Source organism: Artemia sp. Qi Xiang Cuo, chromosome 18 (assembly GCF_049724085.1).
Source record: "Artemia sp. Qi Xiang Cuo chromosome 18, ASM4972408v1, whole genome shotgun sequence".
NCBI classification, from domain to species: domain Eukaryota; kingdom Metazoa; phylum Arthropoda; class Branchiopoda; order Anostraca; family Artemiidae; genus Artemia; species Artemia sp. Qi Xiang Cuo.
In genome coordinates this window covers 19,667,803-19,694,859 of record NC_142811.1, presented here as the reverse complement: position 1 = coordinate 19,694,859, position 27,057 = coordinate 19,667,803, and the positions used below count along the sequence as shown (strand labels likewise).

General features: G+C 35.7%; 1 protein-coding gene across 1 annotated transcript in view; it reads right to left on the bottom strand.

The window, feature by feature from the left end:
• Positions 1–26,352, bottom strand: part of LOC148941294 (uncharacterized) — a 75,588-nt gene extending 49,236 nt beyond the window's left edge. Inside the window, exons 1-3 of the mRNA XM_089103970.1 lie at positions 26,169–26,352; positions 6,017–6,148; positions 2,752–2,849 (exon numbers count right to left, since the gene is read on the bottom strand). Coding sequence (XP_088960096.1) covers positions 2,752–2,849; positions 6,017–6,148; positions 26,169–26,297 — 359 coding nt within the window. The 5' untranslated portion in view covers positions 26,298–26,352. The remainder of the gene's footprint in view (positions 1–2,751; positions 2,850–6,016; positions 6,149–26,168) is intronic.
• Between the last annotated feature and the right edge of the window lie 705 nt (positions 26,353–27,057).

The following is a 27,057-nucleotide window of genomic DNA, read 5'->3' as shown; positions in this document are numbered from 1 at the left end:
AGTTTTTACCCCCTGTTACCACTTTTCTTTTTGTCAATGACAAACATTTCTCAAAATGTTGAATGCAGTGGTATGAATTCATGAAAATTTAGGGGGGTGGCGAAATATTCTTTTCAGTATCTAAGGAGGGAGGGAAAATTTATTGTTTTTTAGTAAAAAAAAAAGCCAAAAACGGGCATTTTCAAAAAATACCCCCCAAAAAGTTATTTTTCAGAATTTGGGGGAATGCAGAAAAATCAGAGGAAAGGGCACATACCCCATCCCCAGGTGACGTCAATGGCTGAATGTCAAAACCAGAAGACATGGAACAGAAAGTATAAGAAACATAAGCTATGTATATTTATGTTTATAAAATATTTTAAATTTATATATTTTTATTTTACTTTTTATATAGTTTGTGGAAAAAGAAATCGAAATGGGAGGGAGTAACTGGCAAAAAAAAGTGTTTCAGTCTGACTTGGTAGTGTGTTATCAAGTAAAACAATCTTCTACTTCTTCTTATCTAGAAGAAAGTTGTCACAGATTTGATTTCGTCAAGTTTTGCTGAAAGTTTGTTGGAAGATCCCCAGAGAAAACTTCTTGTAGATTCCCTGAGCCTTAATTCAGTAAATTCCACAAAATCATATACAAAAACAAAGAATATATTTGACGATTTTATCACAAATATTGTTGTAATTCAATCCTAAAATATAGAATAAATAATAGAGATAGATCAGATTCTGCAAAATTATGGGGTGTTACTTTACAGTTGATCTGGATTCACACCACATATCTAGAATGAAATTGGTGTTATGGAAGGATGCAATAAATGAAACTGGTTTGTAAAAATATCTGAGTTCTATCATCTCCGAAAAGGCTTTTGTCAAATGGGTATATTTGCAAAGGTAAATACAATCCATAAGAGGCAAGAAAGACCACAGTCAGCCGACGCTAAGACGCACAAAATGACATTTTAGGCATCGAACGTCTACGTAGCTTCACCATCACTAAAAGTTAAGTTAGCAATTCAAAAACTTTCTTTAATAGAAACATAAATGTATTTTGAATTTAGGCTTCAAATAAAAACCTAATTAGGATTTATACATATTAAAGAACCCAAACAGTTCAATTAGCAAAATCAATGAATAGCATCTCCAAATGCTTTCTCACCACTGCCAAAACAATGAGTTGCCTATTGCCTGACCTCCCTCGAGTTAGGGGGTCAGATTCGACACCCCTCAGATGATACCCCTGAAAGTGCAAATTATGATTAAAAAACCCGATTTTGTTCTGTCACTTTTGCTTCTTTGTCTGAGTTTGCTTTTTTGTTGTCTTGCGCTACTTTTACCTTACTTTTTCAATTAAGACAAAATTATAATGTATGGTATGAGATCCATATATAATATGGGTCTCATATAATAATATATAATATAATAAATAACATAATAATATGTAATATAATTATTATATACAGAATATACAGTGCAAATCTGACAAACAAGCATGTTGAAATACCAAGGACAGAAGAATGAAAACATTTTTACCCCTGACTCCATTTTAGGTCTATCCACACCTGAAACTGGGATTTTCTATTGTTTTTCTACTAGTTGTTAAAAATTTATGGCTGTGCAGGTTTCACCATTGTTGCCACACTGAGCAGTGAAAAAAAATAAGCATAGATAATTAGGCAAATTCGAAGATGTTCTTCATTCATAGAAATTCCAAGTTTGTTCTTCACACGTTATTTCAAACCGAGTCATTGTCCTCGAGGTTAACAATTTTTTAATTAGTGTCATTACAGCACACAAGAGGCATCATGTCTGGGACATTTTCAGCATGACGTGTGAAGCAAAAAAACTGACATGAATAATTGTGCTTTAAACAATAAAAAGTAAGTAATAAAAGTGATATTTTCGGAATCTAAAAAATAAGGATTCTATGGTTATGTGCAAAAGAATAAGTATAACAATATAGGATATTTTGTCTTTTAAACTTGAACAACTTCAGCAATAACCAAAACTTTTACCTATTCAATTATATATGCATTTCTTTCAATATTCAATAATTAAGTCTTTTCTTTGTTGAGTCAAGAAGTATTGTAGATATACAACTAGAGGAGCTTTTTTCTTCTTTTAACTGTAATCCTAGTATATTATTTTCAATTATAAGCTATTCAAAGTACTAATTGGGTTCCAAAGGATTCAGCAGCCATTTCTTAACCTCTTGAGAGGTTTCTAAAACCTCTTCCATTTTTGCTGAGAAATTTGGCCAAAACCATAAAGACTAAACAAAGATTTTTAGAACAGGGAACATCAGATATCAACAGAATGTGGTACCAATAGAGTTCACATGTGAAACTGGAATTCAGGCTTTTTTATCTGGTGGGGGTGTGCTCAAAATAGAATTAACGTGTGTTGAATAACAGATCTGATGGCGGATTTGTATATTGTCTGGATTGCACATCTGCTGGGATTGATAGAGGTGGTTCTTTATGATGCAAGGGGACTGGGGGGTATCTGGCTTAATATCATCCAGGTAGAACAAGAATTTTTCATATGATGGGAACAAAAATAAAGCAACAATTAATTCAAATGAAATGCATAGAATGAAAGAAATACATTTCAAAATCCTTGGTTTGACCTTTGGCATAGTGCTTCATATAGTACTATGGAAAATTCTCAAAGCAGCAAAGAAGTTGGCAGCACTTTAGACAGCACTACTGGAAGTTAGCCAAGAATATCAGTATCAGAAAAGGATATTGCGAAAATTTACCTTCCACCTTTTTTACGATCCATACCGCTAAGATACCCACTACGAGGAGGGGCACCTCGTCTATCGTTCCTGTCATCACGTCGTCCAGTTCTGTCACCCTGTTTGGAAAAAAAGATCAAGATTTGAAAAATGAGCAAGTCAAGGGTAATCTCAGCTTCAAGGGCACAATGAAAATAATATTTAAAAAAAATACAGAAAAAAAGTATGACGACTGTTCCAGCAAGGGTAAACGGATTAAGCTGATCTCAAACAAACAGAACAAAGGTCCATATTAATTTTAACATGAATATTGTATTCCATCATAAGCAGGCATTTTGGACAAGAAGAACTGAAAACTTAGCAGAGGAAATTTAACAGAGTAAACAGGGGGGATGTTTAGGGCAAACAAGTGAAAATACATGAACCAGGTACATATGCAGCAATTGGATTCTTTGGGACTTTTGTATTACTGAAGTTGCATATATGTACAATTCCAAAACATACCCAGATATTTAAAGATAAATAAAACTATTCATTCAACCACATAGAATTAACACTGTGCATAATCAAGTCCATAAAGAGATAGAAGCAATGATAGAGAAAAACCATGATCAAAATGTGAAAACCACACAAGGTAAGAAACTGTAGCTCATTGATGATAGATGCAGGATGGTATGCCTTGTGATTTTTGTCTTTGAATCGTTCTTTCTGCCAGAGAAAGCCAGTACCCATCATGATCATATATTAGGGTAGTACACTCTTTGCCATTGAGTTTAGACACATATGCAAGACCTCCCCCTTCACCACAGCTGCACTACAACCTGTCAACACAAGAGAAGACCAAATAAAGCACAAATTTTAAGATCCTGAGCCCTTTCAGCCAGAATTAATCAAAGAGTACCCTGTCACTAGTTTTGTACCCCAGGAACCCTCACAGCTCACCATGGCACCAGACCAAACTAAGATGGCTATCTTAATCTGGGTAATAAAAAAAAACTAAAGAATATGTCCCAGGAGGGGAAATTGCATGCATCCCCAGTGGCGAGGGACCAAAATATGCAAATAACCCTTTTAAAAATGAAGGTTTTAAAAAATGATACACTTTTTTTAGTAGAAAGGTGGGAACGTTGCACCTTGATTAAATCAGGATTGTGCAAGGACATTGAAATTATTCTCTGAATATATTCCCACATGTTGAATGGCTAAATAAGAGTAATCAAAGGTAAAATAATTTTGTTTAAGCTAATTATTCCAAGATAGCAATCTGTGGTTTGAAGAGCTACATTTTAGGAACAAACATCTAATATCTAAAACAAACTATAAGCTAAAATGTATTCAGGCTCTTAAGCTCTTGAATAAATTTAATGTCCCCCCATCCCATTCTTTAAGGATCTATACTTGCTTTGTCTGCCCGCACCTTGAATATGCTTGTCCAGTTTGGCATCCTGGTATCTCCCATGATGAATCAGAAAAAATTGAATCTACTCAAAAAAGAGCCCTAAGAATAATTTTTAAAGAAACTATGGTGCCATATTCACTCCTTCTAAAAAGGCCAAGCTGGAAACTCCTGAGCACAGGAGAGGAATGCTGTGCCTCCGTTTTGCAAAAAATGCAATAATAAACCGTCGCACGGAAAATATTTTCCCCAAAAGACACTCCCCATCCAGACACCGCCTGCCACGTACTGTTTATGATCCCGTCCCTATCTTGTCCCCCATCCGTTGCTTAGCCTCCAGGTATGAAAAAACCTTGGCCCCCTTCCGTACTGATCAAATAAACCACTAGTTTTTTTTTTGTTTTTTTTTTTGGTACTGGTGAGGTCCAGGATTGTGTCCGTTTGGTTCTTTTGTTCCCTCCACCTTGTTTATATGTTCTCTTTTAAACTTTTTAATGCTACTTCTATTTCACTCTTTTTTACTTTTGTTTTAGTTTTTACCTTTTTAACTTTCTTACATTTGACAGTTTTTTTCTTTGTTTTGACTAATGAATAGCTTTGCCTTTCTGATATTGTTTTTGGCTTTGTTTAGCCAGTTTTTTAGTTGTTGTACTATTTTGATGATTTTTTTTTTTTATGACTCTAAAATGCAAATTCGGCCCTTTGGGGCTTGTGACAGTCATTTTTTGAAATAAATATCTCTTATCTCACACAGCGAAAGGCAAGAATTCTACCTTTGTAGAATACATTTAATCCACATAGATAAAATAACACCAACATAGAACATGGAGCAAGAACATAAAAAAAACACCAGCTTTACAGGAAGCATCCATCTAGAAAATGAAGAAATAAAATTATTAGCTACAGGCCTAATTATAAGTTAAGTTCGATGTTAAAAAGCAGTAGCGTGGACTTCGTCCACTTCATCATTAACTCCAACTCCTGACATTTTCTTTAAAGAAGCAAGAACTCCAACAGTCTTACTGTCTACATGGTTTTAAAGAATCCTAGTCACTATAATAAGACTACAATATTAACTTTGTTTATTATTATCACTTTTTAATAGTATTTAAGAGTATTTGGCTTGACTCCAACATTTATATGTTTCTGCAACTCCAACTCCAAAGGGTCTTACATTATTTCTGTTAATCTGACTTCATTCAACAAAAATTTACTAAAAACTAGCATAGTAACAATGCTACTAGGCAGTTTTCGTGGCCAAGTGATTTTTTTTGGCAGATTTGGCAGCCTTTGGAATTTTGTTGGATTCTGCTATTGGCAGCTTTAGAAATTTTTCCATACCTGCCTTCAGGAAATTGCCAGAAGTTAAAAAACTTTTATTTGGGATTATTCCAAGTTCCAAAAACATCCATAGACCAGGATTTTACAAACTTTTGAAATAGTACAAAGGTATTTTTTTGACAAAAAAAAGAAACTTCCAGACATTTGCCCCCTTTTTGCAGGCTTGCCCTATTCCCTTGCCCTAAATCCTCCTGGATACCTTAGGCAGTCAGGAAGTCAGCAGTTATCTTAGATATAAGTAAACCTCATTTTTGTACTAAAAAAGTGGCCTGACTAGGGATTATATAATCTTCAGAAAATTTCATTTTACAGCTTGCAATTTTTGTTTAGTGAAGAATATTTTCTCTATTCTTTTTTTTTGGGGGGGGGGGGGTAAATAGTTTTTCGACACAAACTTTGCAGGTTTCAAATCTTTAGAGGGGGTTGAATACGCTTTGGTGGATTTCTTATATACTTGGTGTTTGAAATATACAGAAAAAAATGGTAAAAATAATTTAAACAATGAGCAGCAACTTTATCATGTAGCTTTTCATTATTTCTTTTTCCTACCTGTCTATTTACACCATATCTTTGACCTCTTTGCATTGTTTCATTTCTATAGCCACGGTTGTCTCTATAATTCATCTCCTGATATGATTGGGATTGCTGGTACATTCCATAGCTGGGATTTGAACCAGGAGCCTTAAAGGAATAACAAATATAAAATAGTAGTTATATGGGGGAAAACAACAGTAAATTTTGCCTGTCATGTAATAATGGCAACTCATAATGTCTATAATTGGGGAAACTATTCAAACCTCATAAGGAATAAAACAAATTCAATTAGTGTTTTATCATGATCAATCATAAAAAATACACGTATTTGGAATATATGACTCAATTATCAACAGATTACTGATTTGGGGTAATACTGCACAAAATCCCTATTGATTGATTTTCTTGTTCACTTCACCCTCAATTTTGCTAGCATTTTTATCTAATCATTATATGGGAACAATATTCAAAGAGTTAAGGTAGGAAGTGAGATAAGTAGTTGGTTGGTCTTGAATCAGGAGTTAAACAGGGCTGTGTCATATCCATCCCTGTTCAGGTAATTACATGTTGTCAGTTAAGATGTCAAGGTACTTACGTGTTATAGCGACCACATCAAAGAAGTGAAGTTAGGTTAATCATAATGAAATATACCAAATTGTGATGGAAATATAATACTTTAGTAACAAAATTATAGAAACTACAATAGAGAATTATGAAAAGTAGGCTGTCCAGAACATATTATATTTAATATCTAACTTAGCCTAACCAACTCTACATATTAAATATTTAATTAAAATATACCTGCATAGTAGTTTATCTCACTCAGGCTAAGCTGATTATACAAGAGTGCTCACAGATATCTGGTTTTAAACAGATCAAACTTCTTGATTATGGTCAGGATAACATGTAAGCAACCCTGTTCACATAGATTTTCTGAGAGACTTTGTCCTGAGAAATGCAGCAAAGCCTATGGGAGGGCATGCAAGTGGGGAGGTTATACACTCCAATTATACACATGATTTGAGTATTGTAGATAAAAATATTAGCAAAATCAACACATTTTTGGAAGTTTTAAGGATTCATAGTGCAAGAATAGGTTTGATAGTTAATATTAAAAATATTCAATAGAGAATGTGTGGAGAAGGGCAACGAATCTTTTCCCAACCTGCATTATACTCCATATGAGCAATGCATACAAGCTTTGAAGTTGTCCCCCCTGACATACAGATGAAAAAGGAGTAATGTAATTTACACCTCAGAAGCTGCTGAAGTCAGAGGAAGTGAAACACGTATTTGCCCCTTCTCTCCTAGAGGCTACACCAAAAGCTCCATCCCTGGTCTTGAAGAAGAGAGCAGTAAAACGTTCTTAATGTTAGAACAGTACCACAGTGGAATGTGTTGACAGAAAATACAGTCCAGGTAGCCACTATACTCATTCAAAGTTGGGGTTAACAAGGGTAGGGAGAATGTTGACAGGAACCTCAATTGGGACTTGAATGTCAAACTTGAAACATTTGACCACTGCCTATTTGAATGTAATATGCTGACATTTGCACAGCATACCTTGCATTGTAAACTGTTAAAGTGCTTCAAACACCACAGAATTTCACTATCAGCCAAGAGCCTAGCCAAATATACCTGCACACAGAGCACAGAAATCGATATCTATCATCTTATATATGAACTCCTTGAGTTGAAAGATCTACTGAAAGATATCTAATAAATAAGAGGCAACCAAGCCAGTAGCTCTATAGCCCACAGAGTGAAGCAACAGGAAAAGGGCTAAATAGTATCAACTGAAAAGCCTGCCTGTTGTGACATAGTAGAAGAAGAAGAAGAACCCCCATAAGAGGAAGAAGAAAAGGAAGAAGTCCTCTTCAAGAAGTCCTCTCTAGAAGCTCTAAAAAAAGGAAAAAAATCTCCCCAATCAAAAGCATTTCCCCTCTCCCTGCCCAAGATCCTCCCTCCAAAAACTTAGGAATTTACCTTAAAATTACTCCTACTACCCCCTTTGAAAAAAAAATGATTACTGCAATAAGAGTTGCAATTTTTAAATTGCTAAAATCAATATTCTCTCTTAATATTAACCATGATGGATCTCTGCTAATAGCTGTAGAAGACCACAAATCAGCAGATACAATAATTAACCTAAAATCCCTTCTGAATACCCCAATTATTGCATCTAATTGGAACCCAAAACAATCACCAACAAAAATAGTAGTTTATAATGTTCCCCCACAGATATCTACTCAGGAGTTAAAAGAAGGGCTCTCAGATAGGGCTGGAAACACAATCCCAGTTGAGGATGTTACCCAACTTGGCAAACCTAACTCTAATGGCCTAAAAAGTAGTAGATCCTTCTTATTCACACTGAAAGAAAACATTAATATCCCAAAAAAATTATTCCTATTTGGGCAAATCAAACCACACAAGGAATACAAACCTTAGCCTATACAGTGTCAGAAGTGTCTCAAACTGGGACACACGACAAATAAATGCAATGAAATTCTCCAAGAGTGTAGTAATTGTAAAGCTTTCCACCCTAAAGAGTTGACAATTTGCAACAACACTCAGCCTACATGCATCAATTGCAAAGGCCCACATGAATCTACAAATAAATCATTATGCCCTGCATACAGGAAAAGAGCTCTAACACTCCAAATATCAACAGAGAAGGCCATCCCATACCCCTTTGCAGCAATGGAAGCAAATGCTGCCCAACAATACCAAATCAAGCCTGTAATGAAACCAACCAAAACCCCCCAGTCAAACGCCCCCCCTGCCTCCAGCCCCCCATCTAAAACACCCTCTTCTAAGCCCCCTCGCTCAAATCCCTATCAGAAGGAATCACCAAGCCACCAAGCCTCCTTGTCCGGTGAGATGAGGTCAGCCTGCCCCCCCCTCCCAAGAAGAAACAAACCAGAAACACTACCAGGAATTAACCCCTTAACCGACAAACAGGATGCACAACCAAAAATGCAATCCCCAAATATATACTTATTCATTCTGAACTGTAGTGCAGTTCAGGCCATGGACATACATCAACTACAGAAAACAAAAATCATTGCAGAATTGGCAAAAATCTACATCCCAGATGATATGCTCATTCAAGCAAAAAAAGATCTTGCTTTACTTTTAACAAAGCTGAACATTGATACACAGTCATATGAAGAATAAATCAACAACACAACATATATCAATACTCCAACGGAATTTAAGATCACTCACAGAAAATAAGCTAAATGAACTAATATCTTTTATGAATAATAATTCCATTAATTTTGCTTGCCTCCAGGAAACTCAGTTAACCCAAAATCAACAAATTAAGTCTCTGGGATATACTATCCTCAGAAAGGATAGATCTTCAGAGAGAAAAGGAGGTGGGGTAGCTTTATTAGTGAAAAATAATATAAAATTTTGTGGCATCAATTTTCCAGATTTTGCAAATGATGTTGACGCAATTGGTATCAGTGTTTGGCTGAATAATTTAAAAACCTACATAATAAGCTTTTATAACCCTAATGGCCAAACTACAGATGCCAAGGATTTCTTTAATTATATAAATAATTCTAATGTGTTAAAAAATATTATTATTTGTGGAGATTTCAATGCCAACAGCCTTTTGTGGGGGAATAAACCAGCAAATAAAGCTGGTAAATTCATTGAGCATATGACTTCAAATAATAATGAATTAGCTGTTGCTACCCCTCAAAACCTGAATACATATTTCAACCCCAAAAGTGGCAGATTCTCCACAATTGACCTACAAATTGTTTCATTAAATTTTTTGAATAAAATTTACATAAATAAAATTGATAGTCTATGTACTGACCACTTTGCTATAGTTTGCTCCCTAAATGAACCTGCTGAAACTTTATCTCATACATCCAAATATATCAACACTAAAGCAAATTGGTCTATGTTCCAAAATAAGCTAAATGATGAAATTACAAGTTTCACCCAAATTTCATGTATTTCTAACACAACAGTTGACACACATGCTGAAGCCTTGACATCTTTACAAATAAATACAGCTAATCATGCTATCCCCAGGACAACACCTAAGAAAACTTTCCTTAAACAAATTCCTAAAGCATGGTGGACGAATGAGTGCCTAAATAAATGGAAGATAAAAAAGGCAGCTAGGACAGTATTCATAAAAAAACCGTCACCTACTACATATTTTAAAAAATTACAAGCAGAATCTAATCTTAAAGGGCATATAAGAGATGCTAAATATAAATACTGGAATAATTTTGCAAATAATTTCTCCAGAGAAACACTTAAACCAATTATACATAAAGTCATAAGCCACATCTGTGGGAAAAAGACTTCCCACAACCCACTCATGTATGAGCTTATACCTAATAATACCCATTATGACAATGATAATGAAAAAGCCAACCTATTTGCAACTCTTTTTGTTAATAAGCTAACATCAAATAATCAAAGCAAACTGTCCCCAATTCCTATGAACCCAAGTTACCAACCACGCCCAGGATCAGAGTACATAACTAATCCATTCTCAATCCAGGAATTGAATAATGCAATACAACATATTAGGACCAAAACTAGCGGCAGCTATGACAATATACACCCTACATGGATAAAGAATCTCACACCTTCATACAAACAAGAACTGCTAAATTGTTATAATCACGCTTGGGCATCCTCTATGTTCCCCAATATATGGAAATGTTCGTCCCTCCTACCAATTCTAAGGAAAAAAAACCCAAAAATAACCATGAGTCTTATAGGCCCATTATGATTACTCCTGTGCTTAGAAAAATAATGGAGAAAATGATCTATCCCAGACTCCTCTAGTTTGTTGCGAAAAATAAAATGACCCCTCACACTCAAACTGGATTCAGGAAACACCACTCCTCAACAGATGCTTTCATTTTGCTAACAAATGCAATAAATGAATCTTTCTCAAAAAAATAATGTCCAAGTTGGAGCTTTCCTAGATTTTGAAGGGGCATATGACAATGTGAACCACCAAATCCTTTTAAACAGACTTGCAAGCCTTGGAGTACCCCCTAAGCTAGTATCTTTTATTAGATCCTTCATAGAAGTGCGAAGTTTCATTGTTTGTGTTGGTTCAGGCTCTTCACCCCAGAAGACAATAACCCAAGGCCTACCTCAGGGAGCAGTCCTCAGTTGCCTTCTGTTTGCCCTATATCTCTGGGACATGAACCTACCCCACACGAATCTACAATATGCTGATGATCTGGTGCTATGGTCATCTGGCAAGACCTTTCAGATAGCTCAGTCAAATCTGCAAAAGTCACTTTTCCAGTTTGAAAAATTCTCTCAACATTCAGATTTACCCATTGCACCCACCAAGTCAAAAATAATCCAATTTCACCGGAAGCAAAACCATGCTAATGCAAAACTAACTCTAAATAAAACAAATATTCCAGAAGATTTTCATATTAATTACCTAGGTCTCATGCTTGACCAAAAACTTAATTTCCACCTCCACATTTCAAACACAATAAAAAAATGCTATAGAAAAACAAATATACTAAAAAGACTTCTTTCCACACCCTGGGGCTGCAAGGAGAAAACCTTACTCCAGTCTTATAAATCAAATATAAGACCCCATAATGACTATGGGCTCATCGTCTATGGTGCATGTGCAAAGACCCAGATGCAAAAATTGAAACAAGACGAAATGATATACTACGTCTCATATTTGGTCTTAGGAAGCACCCAAGCACCAAGTTTCTGCTTATGGAGAGTGGATTAACAACAATAAGGGAGAGACGTAGCTTTCTCTTGACAAAACATCTTACAAAAATTGAATCAAATAGCTCACATTCACTACATAATTGGTTAAGAAATCCAGCTATGTATAGAGGCATTGCAGATGAGTATGCCAATATTCAGAAGAAGTTCCCCATACCAGCAAAGTCTATTGCACCTACTTTCCCCCGTTCCCCCCCCCATGGAATTGGTCAAGTCCCATAATAAATAATGACTTCTCAAAGTGGAATAAAGATTTAACCCCCATTGCTTTTGTCCAAAAAAATTTGCAGAACTTAATACTATTACCTATAAAAATCACTTCCAAATATTTGTTGATGGGTCAAAAATGAATGAGAAGGTTGCAAGTGGTGATTTCCTTCCTCACCTGAAAATTGCATTGGGCGAGAGATTATATAATAATTTATCTATAATGTCTGCCGAGTTAAATGCCATAATGATGGCATTAGAACACCTTAAGGAAAACAACCTTTGATTGCAAATTCAAATAATATTATCATATATTCTGACTCTCTATCAAGCCTTGAGTTGCTGGTCTCAGCTCCTCAGTATAAGTTGGAAATTGACACTTATCATTGTCTAAGTATTATTGATAATCTTGCTTCAAGTGGCATAAAAACTTACTTTCAGTATATTCCTAGCAACTCTGGTATAAGTGGTAATCATCAGGTTGATGAAATAGCAAAAAATGCTATAAATATTAACCAGCCAAGTGGGAGACCAATCGCAACTAGATATATATACCGATGGAGACTATCAGATATTAATTTTAATAAGAATAATCCTATCTTTTCCCCATTTCCCAATAAGAATCTTTCTAAATTTTATCATAGAATTCGTTCTGGAACAAATGGACTAAATTTCCTTGCATTCTCATATAAGTCTTCTAATTCAAGTGGTTCAATTCCTCTGTCCCCTCTTTGCAGGCATTGTAATATTAATAATGAAACAATTGACCATTGCCTATTTGAATTTAATATGCTGACGTCTGCACAACATACCTTGCTTTGAAAACTGTTAAAATGCTTCAAACACCACAAAATCTCACTATCAGCCAAGAGCCTAGCCAACTATACATACACACAGAGCACAGAAATCGATATCTATCATCTTATATTTGAACTCCTTGAGTCAAAAGATCTAATGATATATGACAATATCTAATAAATAAGAGACGACCAAGCCAGTAGCTCTGTAGCCCACAGAGTGAAGCAAAAAGAAAAGGGCTAAATAGTATTAACTGAATAGCCCGCCTGCTGTGAATTAGAAGAAGAAGAAGAAAAGGAAGCTGTAAAGGCAAATTATTGTGAATTATTGTGAATTATTATCGCTTCTAATCAGCAGTTGTACCAAACCAATCCTGCTCAACTCATCCTCAGGGCTATACTGTGGTGTTTCTCCTCCTCATTGTATAGTGAAGACGGTTTGTTTTAATTATATCTTCCCTTCTTGTTTTAGTTTTTTTTTTTTTTTTGTTTAAAGATTTTTAAAATATGCAATTTTTATAAGTCCTCCAAAAAAAAGTCCCACAAGATCCCAAATCAAATCCCAATGAAAGTGACATAGTGAAAGATACCCATCTTGGCTGGTCAAGCAAACTATCTCAAAGTTCAAATGATAGCTCCAATTCTGAGAATAGGACAATGATAAGTTTAGGGGCTAATATCACCGTAAATGATGATAATGGGTTTCAGGAGGTTCTCTCTAGAAGCTCTAAAAAAAAGAAAAAACTTCTCCCCAATCAAAAGCATTTCCCTTCTCCCAGCCCTAGATCGTCCCTCCAAAAACTTAGGGATGTAACTTGAAATCACTCCTACTACCCCCTTTGAAATAAAAATGATCACTGCAATAAGAGTTGCAATTTTTAAATTGCTAAAATCAAAGTTCTCTCTTAATATTAACTGTGATGGATCTCTAAAATCCCTTCTGAATACCCCAATTATTGTATCTAATTGGAACCCAAAACAATCACCAACAAAAATAGTAGTTTATAATGTTCCCCCAGAGATATCCACTCAGGAGTTAAAAGAAGACCTCTCAGATAGGGCTGGAAACACAATCCCAGTTGAGGGTGTTACCCAACTTGGTAAACCTAACTCTAATAGCCGGAAAACTAGTAGATCCTTCTTATTCACACTAAAGGGAAAAATTAATATCCCAGAAAAATTATTCCTACTTGGGCAAATCAAACCACACAAGGAATACAAACCTAAGCCTATCCAGTGTCCGAAGCATCTCAAACTGGGACACACGACAAACAAATGCAATGAAATTCTCCAAGAGTGTAGTAATTGTAAATCTTTCCATCCTAAAGAGCTAACAACTTGCAACAACACTCAGCCTACATGCATCAATTGCAAAGGCCCACATGAATCTACAAATAAATCATTATGCCCTGAATACAAGAAAAGAGCTCTAACACTCCAAATATCAACAGAGAAGGCCATCCCATACCCCTTTGCTGCAATGGAAGCAAATGCTGCCCAATAATACCAAATAAAGCCTATAATGAAACCAACCAAAACCCCCCCGTCAACCACCCCCCATGCATAAAGCACCCCATATAAAACACCATCTGCTAAGCCCCCTAGCTCAAATCCCCATCAGAAGGACTCGCCAAGCCACCAAGCCTCCTTGTCCGGTGAGATGAGGTCAGCCTGGCCCCCCCCCTCCCAAGAAGAAACAAACCAGAAAAACTACCAGGAATCAATCAACCGACAAACAGGATGCACAACCAAAAATGCAATCCCCAAATATATGCTTATTCATTCTAAACTGTAATGCAGTTCAGGCCATGAACATACATCAACTACAGAAAACAAAAATCATTGCAGAATTGGCAAAAATCTACATCCCAGATGATAAGCTCATTCAAGCAAAAAAAATCTTGCTTGACTTTTAACAAAGCTGAACATTGATACACAGTCATATGAAGAATAAATTAACAACACAACATGTATCAATACTCCAATGGAATGTAAGATCACTCACAGAAAATAAGCTAAATGAACTAATATCTTTTATGAACAATAATTCCATTAATATTGCTTTCCTCCAGGAAACTCATTTAACCCAAAATCAACAAATTAAGTCTCTGGGATATACTATCCTCAGAAAGGATAGATCTTCAGAGAGAAAAGGAGGTGGGGTAGCTTTATTAGTGAAAAATAATATAAAATTTTGTGTCATCAATTTTCCAGATTTTGCAAATGATGTTGATGTAATTGGTATCAGTGTTTGGCTGAATAATTTAAAAACCTACATAATAAGCTTTTATAACCCTAATGGCCAAACTACAGATGCCAAGGATTTCTTTAATTATATAAATAATTCTAATATGTTAAAAAATATCATTATTTGTGGAGATTTCAATGCCCACAGCCTTTTGTGGGGGAATAAACCAGCAAATAAAGCTGGTAAATTCATTGAGCATATGACATAAGAAAATATTCCCTAAACAAATTCCTAAAGCATGGTGGACATATGAATGCCTAAATAAATGGAGGATAAAAAAGGCAGCTAGGACAGAATTCATAAAAAAACCATCACCTACTACATATTTAAAAAAAATTACAAAGAGAATCTAATCTAAAAAGGACTATAATAGATGCTAAATATAAATACTGGAATAATTTTGCAAATCTCTCCAGAGAAACACATGAGCCAATTATACATAAAGTAATAAGCCACATCTGTGGGAAAAAGACTTCCCCCAACCCACTCCTGTATGAGCTTATACATAATAATACCCATTATGACAATGATAATGAAAAAGGTAACCTATTTGCAAATTTTTTTGCTAATAAGCTAACATCAAATAATCAAAGTCAACTGTCCACAATTCCTATGAGCCCAAGTTACCAACCATGCCCAGGATCCAAGTACATAACTAATCCATTTTCAATCCAGGAATTGAATAATGCAATACATCATATTAGAACCAAAACTAGCGGCAGCTATGACAATATGCACCCTACATGGATAAAGAATCTCACACCTCCATACAAATAAGAACTGCTAAATTGTTATAATCATGCTTGGGCATCTTCTAGGTTCCCCAATATATGGAAATGTTCATCCCTCCTACCAATCCTAAAGAAAAATAAACCACAAGATAACCCTGAGTCTTATAGGCCCATAATGATTACTCCTGTGATGGGGAAAATAATGGAGAAAATGATCTATCACAGACTCCTCTGGTTTGTTGAAAAAAATAATATGATCCCTCACACTCAAACTGAATTCAGGAAACACCACTCCTCAACAGATGCTTTCATTTTTCTAACAAATGCAATAAATGAATCTTTCTCAAAAAATAATGTCCTAGTTGCAGGTTTCCTAGATTTTGAAGGGGCATATGACAATGTGAACCACCAAATCCTTTTAAACAACCTTGCAAACCTTGGAGTACCCCCTAAGCTAGTATCTTTTATTAATTCCTTCATAGAAGTGCGAAGTTTCATTGTTTGTGTTGGTTCAGCCTCTTCACCCCAAAAGACAATAACCAAAGGCCTACTTCAGGGAGCAGTCCTCAGTTGCTTCCTATTTGCCCTATATCTCTGGGACATGAACCTACCCCACACAAATCTACAATAGGCTGATGATCTGGTGCTATGGTCATCTGGCAACACCTTTCAGATAGCACAGTCAAATCTGCAAAAGTCAATTTTAAAGTTTGAAAAATTCTCTCAACATTCAGATTTACCCATTGCACCCACCAAGTCAAAAATAATCCAATTTCACCAGAAGCAAAACCATGTTAATGCAAAACTAACTCTAAATAAAACAACTATTCCATAAGATAATCATATTAATTACCTAGGTCTCATGCTTAACCAAAAACTTAATTTCCACCTCCACATTTCAAACACAATAAAAAAAATGCTATAGAAAAACAAATATACTAAAAAGACTTCTTTCCACACCCTGGGGTTGTAAGGAGAAAACCTTACTCCAGTTTTATAAATCACATATAAGACCCCATATTGATTATGGGCTCATTGTCTATGGTGCATGTGCAAAGACCCAGATGCAAAAAATTGAAACAACACAAAATGATATAATACGTCTCATATTTGGTCTTAGGAAACCCACAAGCACCAAGTTTCTGCTTATGAAGAGTGGATTAACAACAATAGGGGAGAGACGTAGGTTTCTCTTGACAAAACATCTTACAAAAATTGAATCAAACAGCTCACACACATTACATAATTGGTTAAGAAATCAAGCCATGTATAGAGGCATTGCAGATGAGTATGCCAATATTCAGAAGAAGTTCCCCATACCAGCAAAGTCTATGGCACCCACTTTCCCCCGATCCCCCCCATGGAATTGGTCAGGTCCCATAATAAATGATGAATTCTCAAAGTGGAATAAAGATTTAACCCCCATTGCTTTCGTCCAGAAAAAATTTGCAGAACTTAATACAATTACCTATAAAAATCACTTCCAAATATTTGTTGATGGGTCAAAAGTGAATGAAAAGGTTGCAAGTGGTGTATTCCTTCCTCACCTGAAAATTGCAATGGGCGAGAGATTATATAATAATTTATCTATAATGTCTGCTGAGTTAAATGCCATAATCATGGCATTAGAACACCTTAAAGAAAACCAACCTTTGGTTGCAAATTCAAATAATATTATCATATTTTCTGACTCTCTATCAAGCCTTGAGTTGCTGGCCTCAGCTCCTCAATATAAGTTGGACATTGACACTTATCAGTGTCTCAGTATTATTGATAATCTTGCTTCAAGTGGCATAAAAACTTATTTTCAGTACATTCCTAGCCACTCTGGCATAAGTGGTAATCATCAGGTTGATGAAATAGCAAAAAATGCTATAAATATTGACCAGCCAAGTGAGAGACCAATCCCAATTAGAGATATTTACCAATGGAGGCTATCAGATATTAATTTTAATAAGATTAGTCCTATCCTTTCCCCCTTTCCCAATAAGTATCTTTCTAAAATTTATCATAGAATTCGTTCTGGAACAAATGGACTAAATTTCCTTGCATTCTCGTATAAGCTCTCTAATTCAAGTGGTTCATTTCCCCTGTCCCCTCTTTGCAGGCATTGTAATATGAATAATGAAACTATTGACCATTGCCTATTTGAATGTAATATGCTGACGTCTGCACAACATATCTTGCTTTGTAAACTGTTAAAATACTTCAAACACCACAAAATCTCACTATCAGCCAAGAGCCTAGCCAACCATACCTGCACACAGAGCACAGAAATCGATATCTATCATCTTGTATTTGAACTCCTCGAGTCAAAAGATCTACTGAAAGATATCTGAGAATATCTAATAAATAAGAGACCACCAAGACAGTAGCTCTGTAGCCCACAGAGTGAAGCAAACAGAAGAGGGCTAAATAGTATTAACTGAATAGCCCACCTGCTGTGAATTCTCAGGAATACATACATTAACAACACTCCAAGAAATGTTATAAACCAATTTAGCTGGTATGCTGATGACACAAAACTCATTGGTCATGTTGACACTCAGCAAGATATGGCCTCAATACAGTCAAATCTTTAAAGCTTGGCAAGTGGGCTAAACATAGAGGTTTGTGTTTGATGGTGAAAAGTAAGGTCCTCAATTTTGGAGTAAATAACCCATCATCACAATACTCAATGCTTACAAATGTTGGTATAAGACATTCTATTTCTAAGAGTACCTAACAGAGGGATCTGGGGGTTGTTATATATGAAGCTCTTACATTCAACTGCCACACATGAGCTGCTATAGCAAGGACAAACCAAACTCTTGGCCTCATCATGCCACTATCACAAGTAGCATCCTCTTTTATAATAATCAAACTCACAGCCTGGTGAGACAAAGCTTAGAATTTGGAATGTATGTTGCTAAGCTAATTAATAAAATAGACCAGATGACCCTCAAATCTGTCCAAATACAGATGAAAAAAATGCACAAACAGGTTCAAAACAAACAGTTTGAATCCCAGCTATAGAGCCTCAAGCTACCAACTCTGACATACCATCAATGAAGAGGTAACATGATAATGACTTAAAAATTCTATAATCTTAATGACAAAGACTAGTTCCAGCTTGCCCAGTTGTCAAAAACTAGAGGTCATTCAGCAAAGCTGTTCTGCTAGCATACAAAGATAAGGGAAAGGAACCATTTATTCTCTAACTATATCATAAGCCACTCAAATGGCTGGAGCAAGACAACTGTGAGTTTGCCAATCATTGACAGCTCCAAAGCCAATCTTGATAAGGAATGGGTGACTAAACCATAGCTCCTCCAATGAAAGGCAGCACATGTCCCACAGCATTATCATCATTGACTAGCATACACTAGACTTGCTCCTAGCAAGCATGTATGATTTAATGTAATTTAATCTAAATAACATGGAATCAAAATGCAAGTCAGAACCAAGGAAATTTGAAACAGAACTCCTTATCCCAAACAAGCTAGCAAAGAAAATAAATTAAGTAAAGAAAATCATCAAACCCTGTTCATACAAAAAGTATTAGGTTCACTAGGCATACATAAGCGGAAAAAATAAAGGAGGCCAATACTTCTTGAGAACATGATCAAGGTATAAGCCAAAGTTTTAATACAATAGGTTTTTCTGTGGAACTCAAGATGAGGAGATTAATTTTGTGTCTAATGCTTAGAAATTTGTAAGATCAAATTTTCCAGTGGGATTTGGAATGTCTTACATTGTAATGCTGCTTTACCTTACCTTAATTTGCAATTTGGAGCAATATTAAGGTCCATACATGATCTGTTTTAAATGTACAATTGTCTGCTATGTATACATAAGAAGGTTTTCCCATCTTTAGTATGCTACCTTTAAGGGGTGTATCTATAAATGTGATTTTAATAGCATGGAGCCAGAACCAAAAAAACAGTAACATCAACAGAACCACATATTCTCCCCATATTTTGGAATACAGGTAGAATATTCCGAAGTCTCTCCTTTTTTATTTGTCTTATTTTCCCTTTGGCAGCACAATTTTACATGTAGGGGGAATTTTCTGGAGGAGGGGTGGAAATTATCCCGACATCATCCATAATAGAATCTGTCTATGATCTAGGTACTTTATTCTAACTTTAAGATCCCATATCCAAGATTGTGCAATGTTTTCTAAGCTTAGGCCCAAGCTTAAAGTTCATGTCCACTAAAAGTCTCTATTGTTGACTTATCAGTGTATTTAGAACTTCTATGATCAAAACACCCAAGCTAGGATAGTCTCATCTTTATCAAAAAACAATTAAAAAAATCAAATGGTGAAACAATCCACTTTCTAGGTGGTATAGTAAAGATACAAAGATTAAACAGTTGAAGAAATGTTTAGCTGTCTAACTAACCTACTGTGTATCTTACTCTAATGAAAGAAAGACTAGAACAGCTAGACTGCTATTACAGACAAAAGATGACTGACTCATTAATCTAGGACCAAACAAAAAGCAGGTGAGGTTATCATGAAGAGTTGCAATGAAATTAGAACTTCTTGGAAGGGGGTAGATATCAAGTGAAGCTTTAAATATATAGGGGCAGAGGAGGGGTAAATTTATATATACTCATATAATTTAAATAGGCTTTTGAAGGTAGTAGGCAGCCCTACTACCAACTCATTTGGTATTTTTGCTGCCAGGTTCTTAAGAATTTCACAAACTTTAGCTCCATGTGTCTGTAATAATGCTTTTAATCAGCTAGAAGAAAATTCTAGTTTAGCTACTTTTTACTATATTGGAAAGGAGTCAGGATATGAAACAAAAACCATCAGTAGTGAATCCAGGGCCAAAAACATACTTGGGGAAAGTGTTTCCAAGCTTCTATATTAAAGAAAGAAAGTGAATACATAACCAGATGCCTTTTTTATGCTCTTTCTAGATTCAATAAATTGTTCTAGAACAAATTCCATTTTGAGCCCTTAATGGGACCCCAAAAGGTAATTTATTACCTTGTCTACAGTTTCTGGACTTTGATATGAATCAGTTAAAAATCTTTTAGATATAAAAATTTGCTTCTAACAAGGCATTAAACAAAACTATGATGTTTCTGTGTTAGCAAAAAAAAGGAAAAAAAGGTGCTTCAATACTACCCTTGCAAAAATGTGATATTTTCCTTGCTGTTCAAGGTGGTGTAATATTCACCTTTGAGCTGTCCTATACCTTGAAATACATCTTTGAATTCCTCAATGAATGGGTTTGGTTTCGTCACAGTAAGTATCAGCTTAATTAATTTTAGTTTCTTGCTGGTTTTGAAGCCTAAGATTGGGACGGGGGCGTCTTTCACTATGAAGAAGGGCTGTGTCTCAGTGCATCCATTGGTATAGGCGCAGTTAAGGCTGCAAACACCAAGCGTTGGGATCTTCTGTCCTCCGAAATTAGTAAGAATTTGTAGTGTCTTATTGACTTTGGGCCTTGGTTTAAGGGTATTAAAAAATGTTTCAGGTATGATGTTGGCCTGTGCACCCGTGTCAATTTTGAAAGTGATACTGATGTGTTTGTTGATTATGATCTTCACATATGGTTGATCATCCCCTTTGTTCATGTTTATGGTGTCTATGAAGAGCTCATCATTGCTGTCTGGTTGATGCTCGTTTGTTTGATGTCGTTGATTTATTACGTTCACCACCTTTTTGCTGCTTTTGCAAACCTTTGCAAAATGGTTTGGTTTTTCACAGTTACTGCATATTTTTTCTTTTGCAGGGCATTTGTGGGAAGGTGAATAATCCCCTCCACAGAAATAGCATTGTCTTACAGATGGGGCATGGTTTGATTTCTTTGCCCTCCTGACAAAATCCACTTCATGCTTTATGCATGTTTCTTGATAAGCTTGGCTGCCACAAGTGTCAGGCTGTGACATTGTCCTGAGCTGCACCTGGGTTTCTACATGTGTTCGCACTATAGTAATTGCTTGTGACTGAGTTAGACTGGAACCTGCTTGGAAGAGTTTCTCTTTGACTTTTGCTGAAGAGATGCCACATACAAGTCTGTCTCTTACCATTTCATCTCTCATGGCTGTTGTGGAATATGCACATTCACGAGCCAAAAGATTCAGATCACTTATGTATTGATCCACTGGTTCACCATCTCGTTGATCACGTTTATGAAAGAGATATCTTTGAAACACTGTATTACACTGAGGGAGGAAATATTCACTGAACTTGTCCATGTACAGTTGAACTTTGTCCTGTTCATCAGCTGTAATTGTAAAGGTACTAAAAATGTCTCGCCCTTTATCTCCAAGCCAGATCAGCAGGAAGGCACATTGCACTTTTTCTGTCTTTCCGCTAAGGGGTCCTTGGAACATCAGCTTTGCATGGTTGTTAAATCTTGTCCACGCCTCTTTAAGGTTATCACTTGTCCAATCCATTGCAGGGTAGGGGACGTTGGTTTCCATGTTGTTTTTAGAGGATCTGACACCATGTAGAAAATCTCGACAATTTACATCATCTGTCTTCCAAAAATTCATATCGGATTGGGAAATATCCCACACCACATCCTCACCACATTTCCCCCAATCAAATGGATTGGCAGAAAGGTCTGTACAGACAGCCAAAGATATCCTGAGTAAAACCGATATTGCTGGACATGATTTTGAGCTGGCATTGCTAGAGTACAGGAACACCCCAGTTGATGGTCTGGCCTCCCCATCACAATTGCTAATGAGCAGGAATCTCAGATCAATAGTCCCATGCACCAAAGAATTGCTTGCACCAAAGACCATTCACCACAAGCAATTTTGACAGAATTGAATGAAGCAACAGTCACACTAGAGCAAGTACTATGATTGACAGTCAAAGCAACTGAAACCCCTACAAATTGGACAACCTGTACAGGCTCAAGTCCACAGCAAACTCTGGCAGGCAGGCATTGTCAAAAGAGCAGATGTGAATCCCAGATCCTACATAGTCAAGACAAACAACAGAGCAACCTACAGAAGGAACAGGCGCCACATAAAGATAGTCTGGCAGCAACCTCAGTCGCCGGACACCACCACAACTGAAGAGATTCCCCATACAGATACTCCAACCACACCACTGAGTCTATCAGAAACAATACCTACCCCCATCCTAGAACACCAGATGAAAACCGTCTGAAACCCTTTACTTGCGTTCATAGCCCAACATTTAACAGGCCCATTCCTGTACCAAGCACCAGTCACGTGACCCGTACAGAACTCCATGATACCCCCTACATAACCCGTACCGGTCGCGCTGTGAAGCCAGTCCAGAGGCTTAACCTGAGAAATAGTAATCTGTGAATTAAAGGAATACCACCACCCCCCTGTTTCAAAAGTGAAGTGAACTTTGTATAAAAAAAAAAAAAAAAGAGCCTAGCAACTCCTTATAAAGAAAGACAGTACCGGATTATGGCAGTATGTTTAGCATTTAATAGTGGAATTTGTTTATTACATTTTGTGCCAGCTTACTAGTTTGGGAAGGATAAAGGATGTAATATTCTTACCTTTCTGTTCTAGTTGACTTAGGTTTCTATTTCAAATAAATAAACATCAAGACTTTCTACAGTGGGGCCTGTAGGTTTTCTATTGAGGAATTTCAACAATGGTGTACATTTTGTTTTGCTGTGGTACTTTTTTTTAGAGGTTTTAGGCTCTTTTAGAAAATTCCTGCAAATTTGTTTTCAAAATAGGCTAACATTTTACTATTAAGACTAGGACTAATGAAATAATAATTACAATTTCTGCATCAGTAACAAATAGTGATTTTTTCTCATGATGGAGTTCTTTTTACAAAGATATTTTTAAACTTTTGGTTAGTATATGCTATTTTGAGCCCCTTTAAGGGCACAAAATGGGATTTGCCCCAAAAGCAATTATTGAATTTGGAAAAAGCATAGAAAAGACATCAACTGATGTATTGTCTTTCCTCCTGGCTAAATTATATGAATATGTATAAAGTAACATGCATCTAAATGCATCCAAAGTTATGACCAAACTGTTCAAGGGTCTTGCGCAACCATTGCTAGAATATGGGATGTATTCAGTTTGATCCTTTTTGTCACAAATGAATTTTACCCCCACCTCTATATATACCAATTCAGGGTATGTATTTGCACATTAGGGGGTGGGGGGGGAGTAAAGTTTAAACTTATACCTCACTTACATTATAAATAAAGTTTACCTCTATCCCCCTAATGTGCAAATATATACCCAGAATTGGTATATATAGGGGTGGGGGTAAAATTCATTTCCAAAAATGATTATTATATTTGGAAAGCACATAAAAAAGGGCATCAAGTGGTATGTTTACTTTATTTGTAAGTCAATAATATGAATAACAAAATTTAACAAAATTCATTTGTGACAAAACTGATTGTTACATTTGGAAAGAGCATAAAAAAGGCCTCAAGAGGTATGTTTACTTAATTTGCAAGTCTATAGTAATATGAATTTACCTATAATATAGGCTATAAATATGGATAAGTTATTCTATTTTTCAAATCTATCAGAATACTTTATGTGTAGTGCTTCTTCTTCCTTGCTTAAGGGAAATGCCCCTTGGAAAGGCAGTAAATGTTTTACAGTTCATATTATTAACTTACAAATAAAGTGAACATACCACTCCCAACCCTATATATATACCAATTCAGGGTATATATTTGCATATTGGGTGGGGTGGGGGTAAATTTTATTTCTTATATAAATGAGATGTAAGTTTAAACTTTCCCCCACACCCCCTAATGTGCAAATATATACCCTAAATTAGTATATATAGGGGTGGGGGTAAAATTCATTTCTGACAAAAATGATTATCATGATTACACTCTTTTTAAATATGATAGGCCTAATAATTTTTTTGGAAATGAATTTTACCCCCACTCCTATATATACCAGTTCAGGGTATATACTTGCACATTAGGGGGGGGGGCAAATTTTATTTCTGATGTAAATGGGAGGTAAATTTAAAATTTGTCCCCACCCCCCTAATGCACAAATAGAATATCCTGAATTGGTATATATAGGGGTGGGGGTAAAATTCATTTCTGACAAAAGTGACTATTATATTTGGAAAGAGCATAAAAAAGGCATCAAGTGGTATATTCACTTTATGGTCAATATCTACCAAATCATATTATTGAGTTAGGACTAAAGTGAATACACCATTCAATGCCTTTTTTATGCTGATTACAAATATAATAAGTATTTATATCGGAAATGAATTTCATCTCCCCCCCCTGTATATGCTATACCTAACCTAACCCTGAATTGGCCTAGATAGGAGGGGGGGGCTGAAATTCATTTCCGATAGAAATGCTTATTATATTATTAATCAGCATAAAAAAAGGCATCGAATGGTGTATTAACTTTAGTCCTAACTCAATAATGTGATTTTGTAGAACTTTACAGTGAATACACCATTCAATGCCTTTTTTATGCTGATTATGAATATAATAAGCATATTTGTAGGTAAAATTCTACTTTAGCTACTTTTGGCTGTATTGGAAAGGGGTTAGGTTAGGAAAATGAAATTTTCAGAGATGGGTCTACAGGCTAAAGTATGTCCCGGGAAGGTATTTTGAACTACATACCTCTACTCCTTCTCTCTCAAGAGGGTACTGACCTTTGATGACCTTTAAAAATCTGTGTGTTATAAAAGTGAAACCTTGCAAAATAGATCTTCGGCTTAAATGAAGTACACCAAAATTGTTTTCAGATTCAAAAGTTTGCTCAATCCCAATTTATAAGGTTTTAAAGATATGCAAACATATTTCCTAAATTTTGAAAAACTAAAATTTTCAAAACTAAAGCAAGAGAAAAAGAAACTGATAACTGAAAATTAAGGTTTAGACCTGTCATGTAGCCTAGGCAAATTTCAGGAGCCTCTAGAGGGAGAAGGAGTGGAGGTAGGTACTCCAAAATACCTTCCCGGGACATACTTTAGCCTGCTGACCCATCCGTGAAAGTTTCATTTTCCTAACTTAACCCCTTTCCAAAATAGCCAAAAGTAGCTAAAGTAGAATTTTACCTATTGACCCACTTTATTTGTAAGTCAATAATATGATTTGATAAATATTTACCATATGAACTGCAAAAAATTTACCAGAAAGGCTGGGGTAGGCCTAGGTTAAAGTTGAATTTGCAACAATTGAAAATTTTATAAGGTTTCCTTGTAAAGAGCCAATACTTAAAAGAACCAGCATATCAGTTGGTATGTTCAGTTTTAATCTAGAGGTTTAATCAAGAACACCAAATTAATCATGAAAGCCACAAACTTAATGATAAGCTAGCCTATTTGTTGCCTAGGGTGTACTTTAAACCTAGGGCAGGCTAGGTCTAAGATTCATAAAATGTCCAACTAAACTGAAAGAAAAGCATGGTCAAGTTTCACCTAAAAGACGAAGAAAATCAACAGGCTAGACTAAGTGAAATGTTTTTAGTCCTACCTGTCCTTGAAGTATAGTTGATAATAGAGTATTTGCTAAAGCAACTTGCGCATCAGGAGCCAGTCCTGAAAGCAAGCTTTCAGCACTATTTCCATACATTTGCTGACCATATTGATAAGGTCCCGCCATTTATGTTCAAAAAATTTCTCAATTGTTAAATACTAGAATAGTTGATTGGAAGTGACGATTGTGAGGTAGATTTATTGATAATGTATGAACGGATAGATGACGAGACTAATAGATCAATAGCACTTACTTGAATAGATGGCACTACAGACAATTTCTAAAGGATTATAGAAGACTTTTTCTTCTAAATTAGATCCTGAAGTAGGACATTATAAAGCAAGATCTTGGGATTATGAGGAGACCTTTCTGCACCACAATAACCCTCAAAAATTATAACATCGTCTAGAAGTGTCTAGAGATTAAAACAAAACGCAGGACAATAATTTAACTTTACTAATTTATTAATAGAAATCGATTGCGACCGAATCTATAACAGCACAAGGCGGATTTGATAAAGGTGAGGAAAACGAAGAAATCATTGAAAAAAAGTAATCGCACTTCTAAAGAAGAAAAAATAAACATTGAATTGTAAATTATTCCTTCACAAGAACAGTAAAGCCGTGTATTAAGTTATTGTAGTGAAATTCCTCAAGGTACAGCAGTGGAAAGGGAACCCTATCATCATCGCTCTAAATTATATCCTAATTAATCTATTTGATAATCTTTATTGCTCTTCGCCGTTTCAGATATTTTGATTGAACATCTTCCAAATATTTTCTGGCTGCTTTAGACAAATAAGGAGGGGGGATTTCTCCCTTTGTATAGACACATGGTATGTGTCAGGCTTCAAATAAATCCAGATAAGGGTGTAAATGTGGTCACG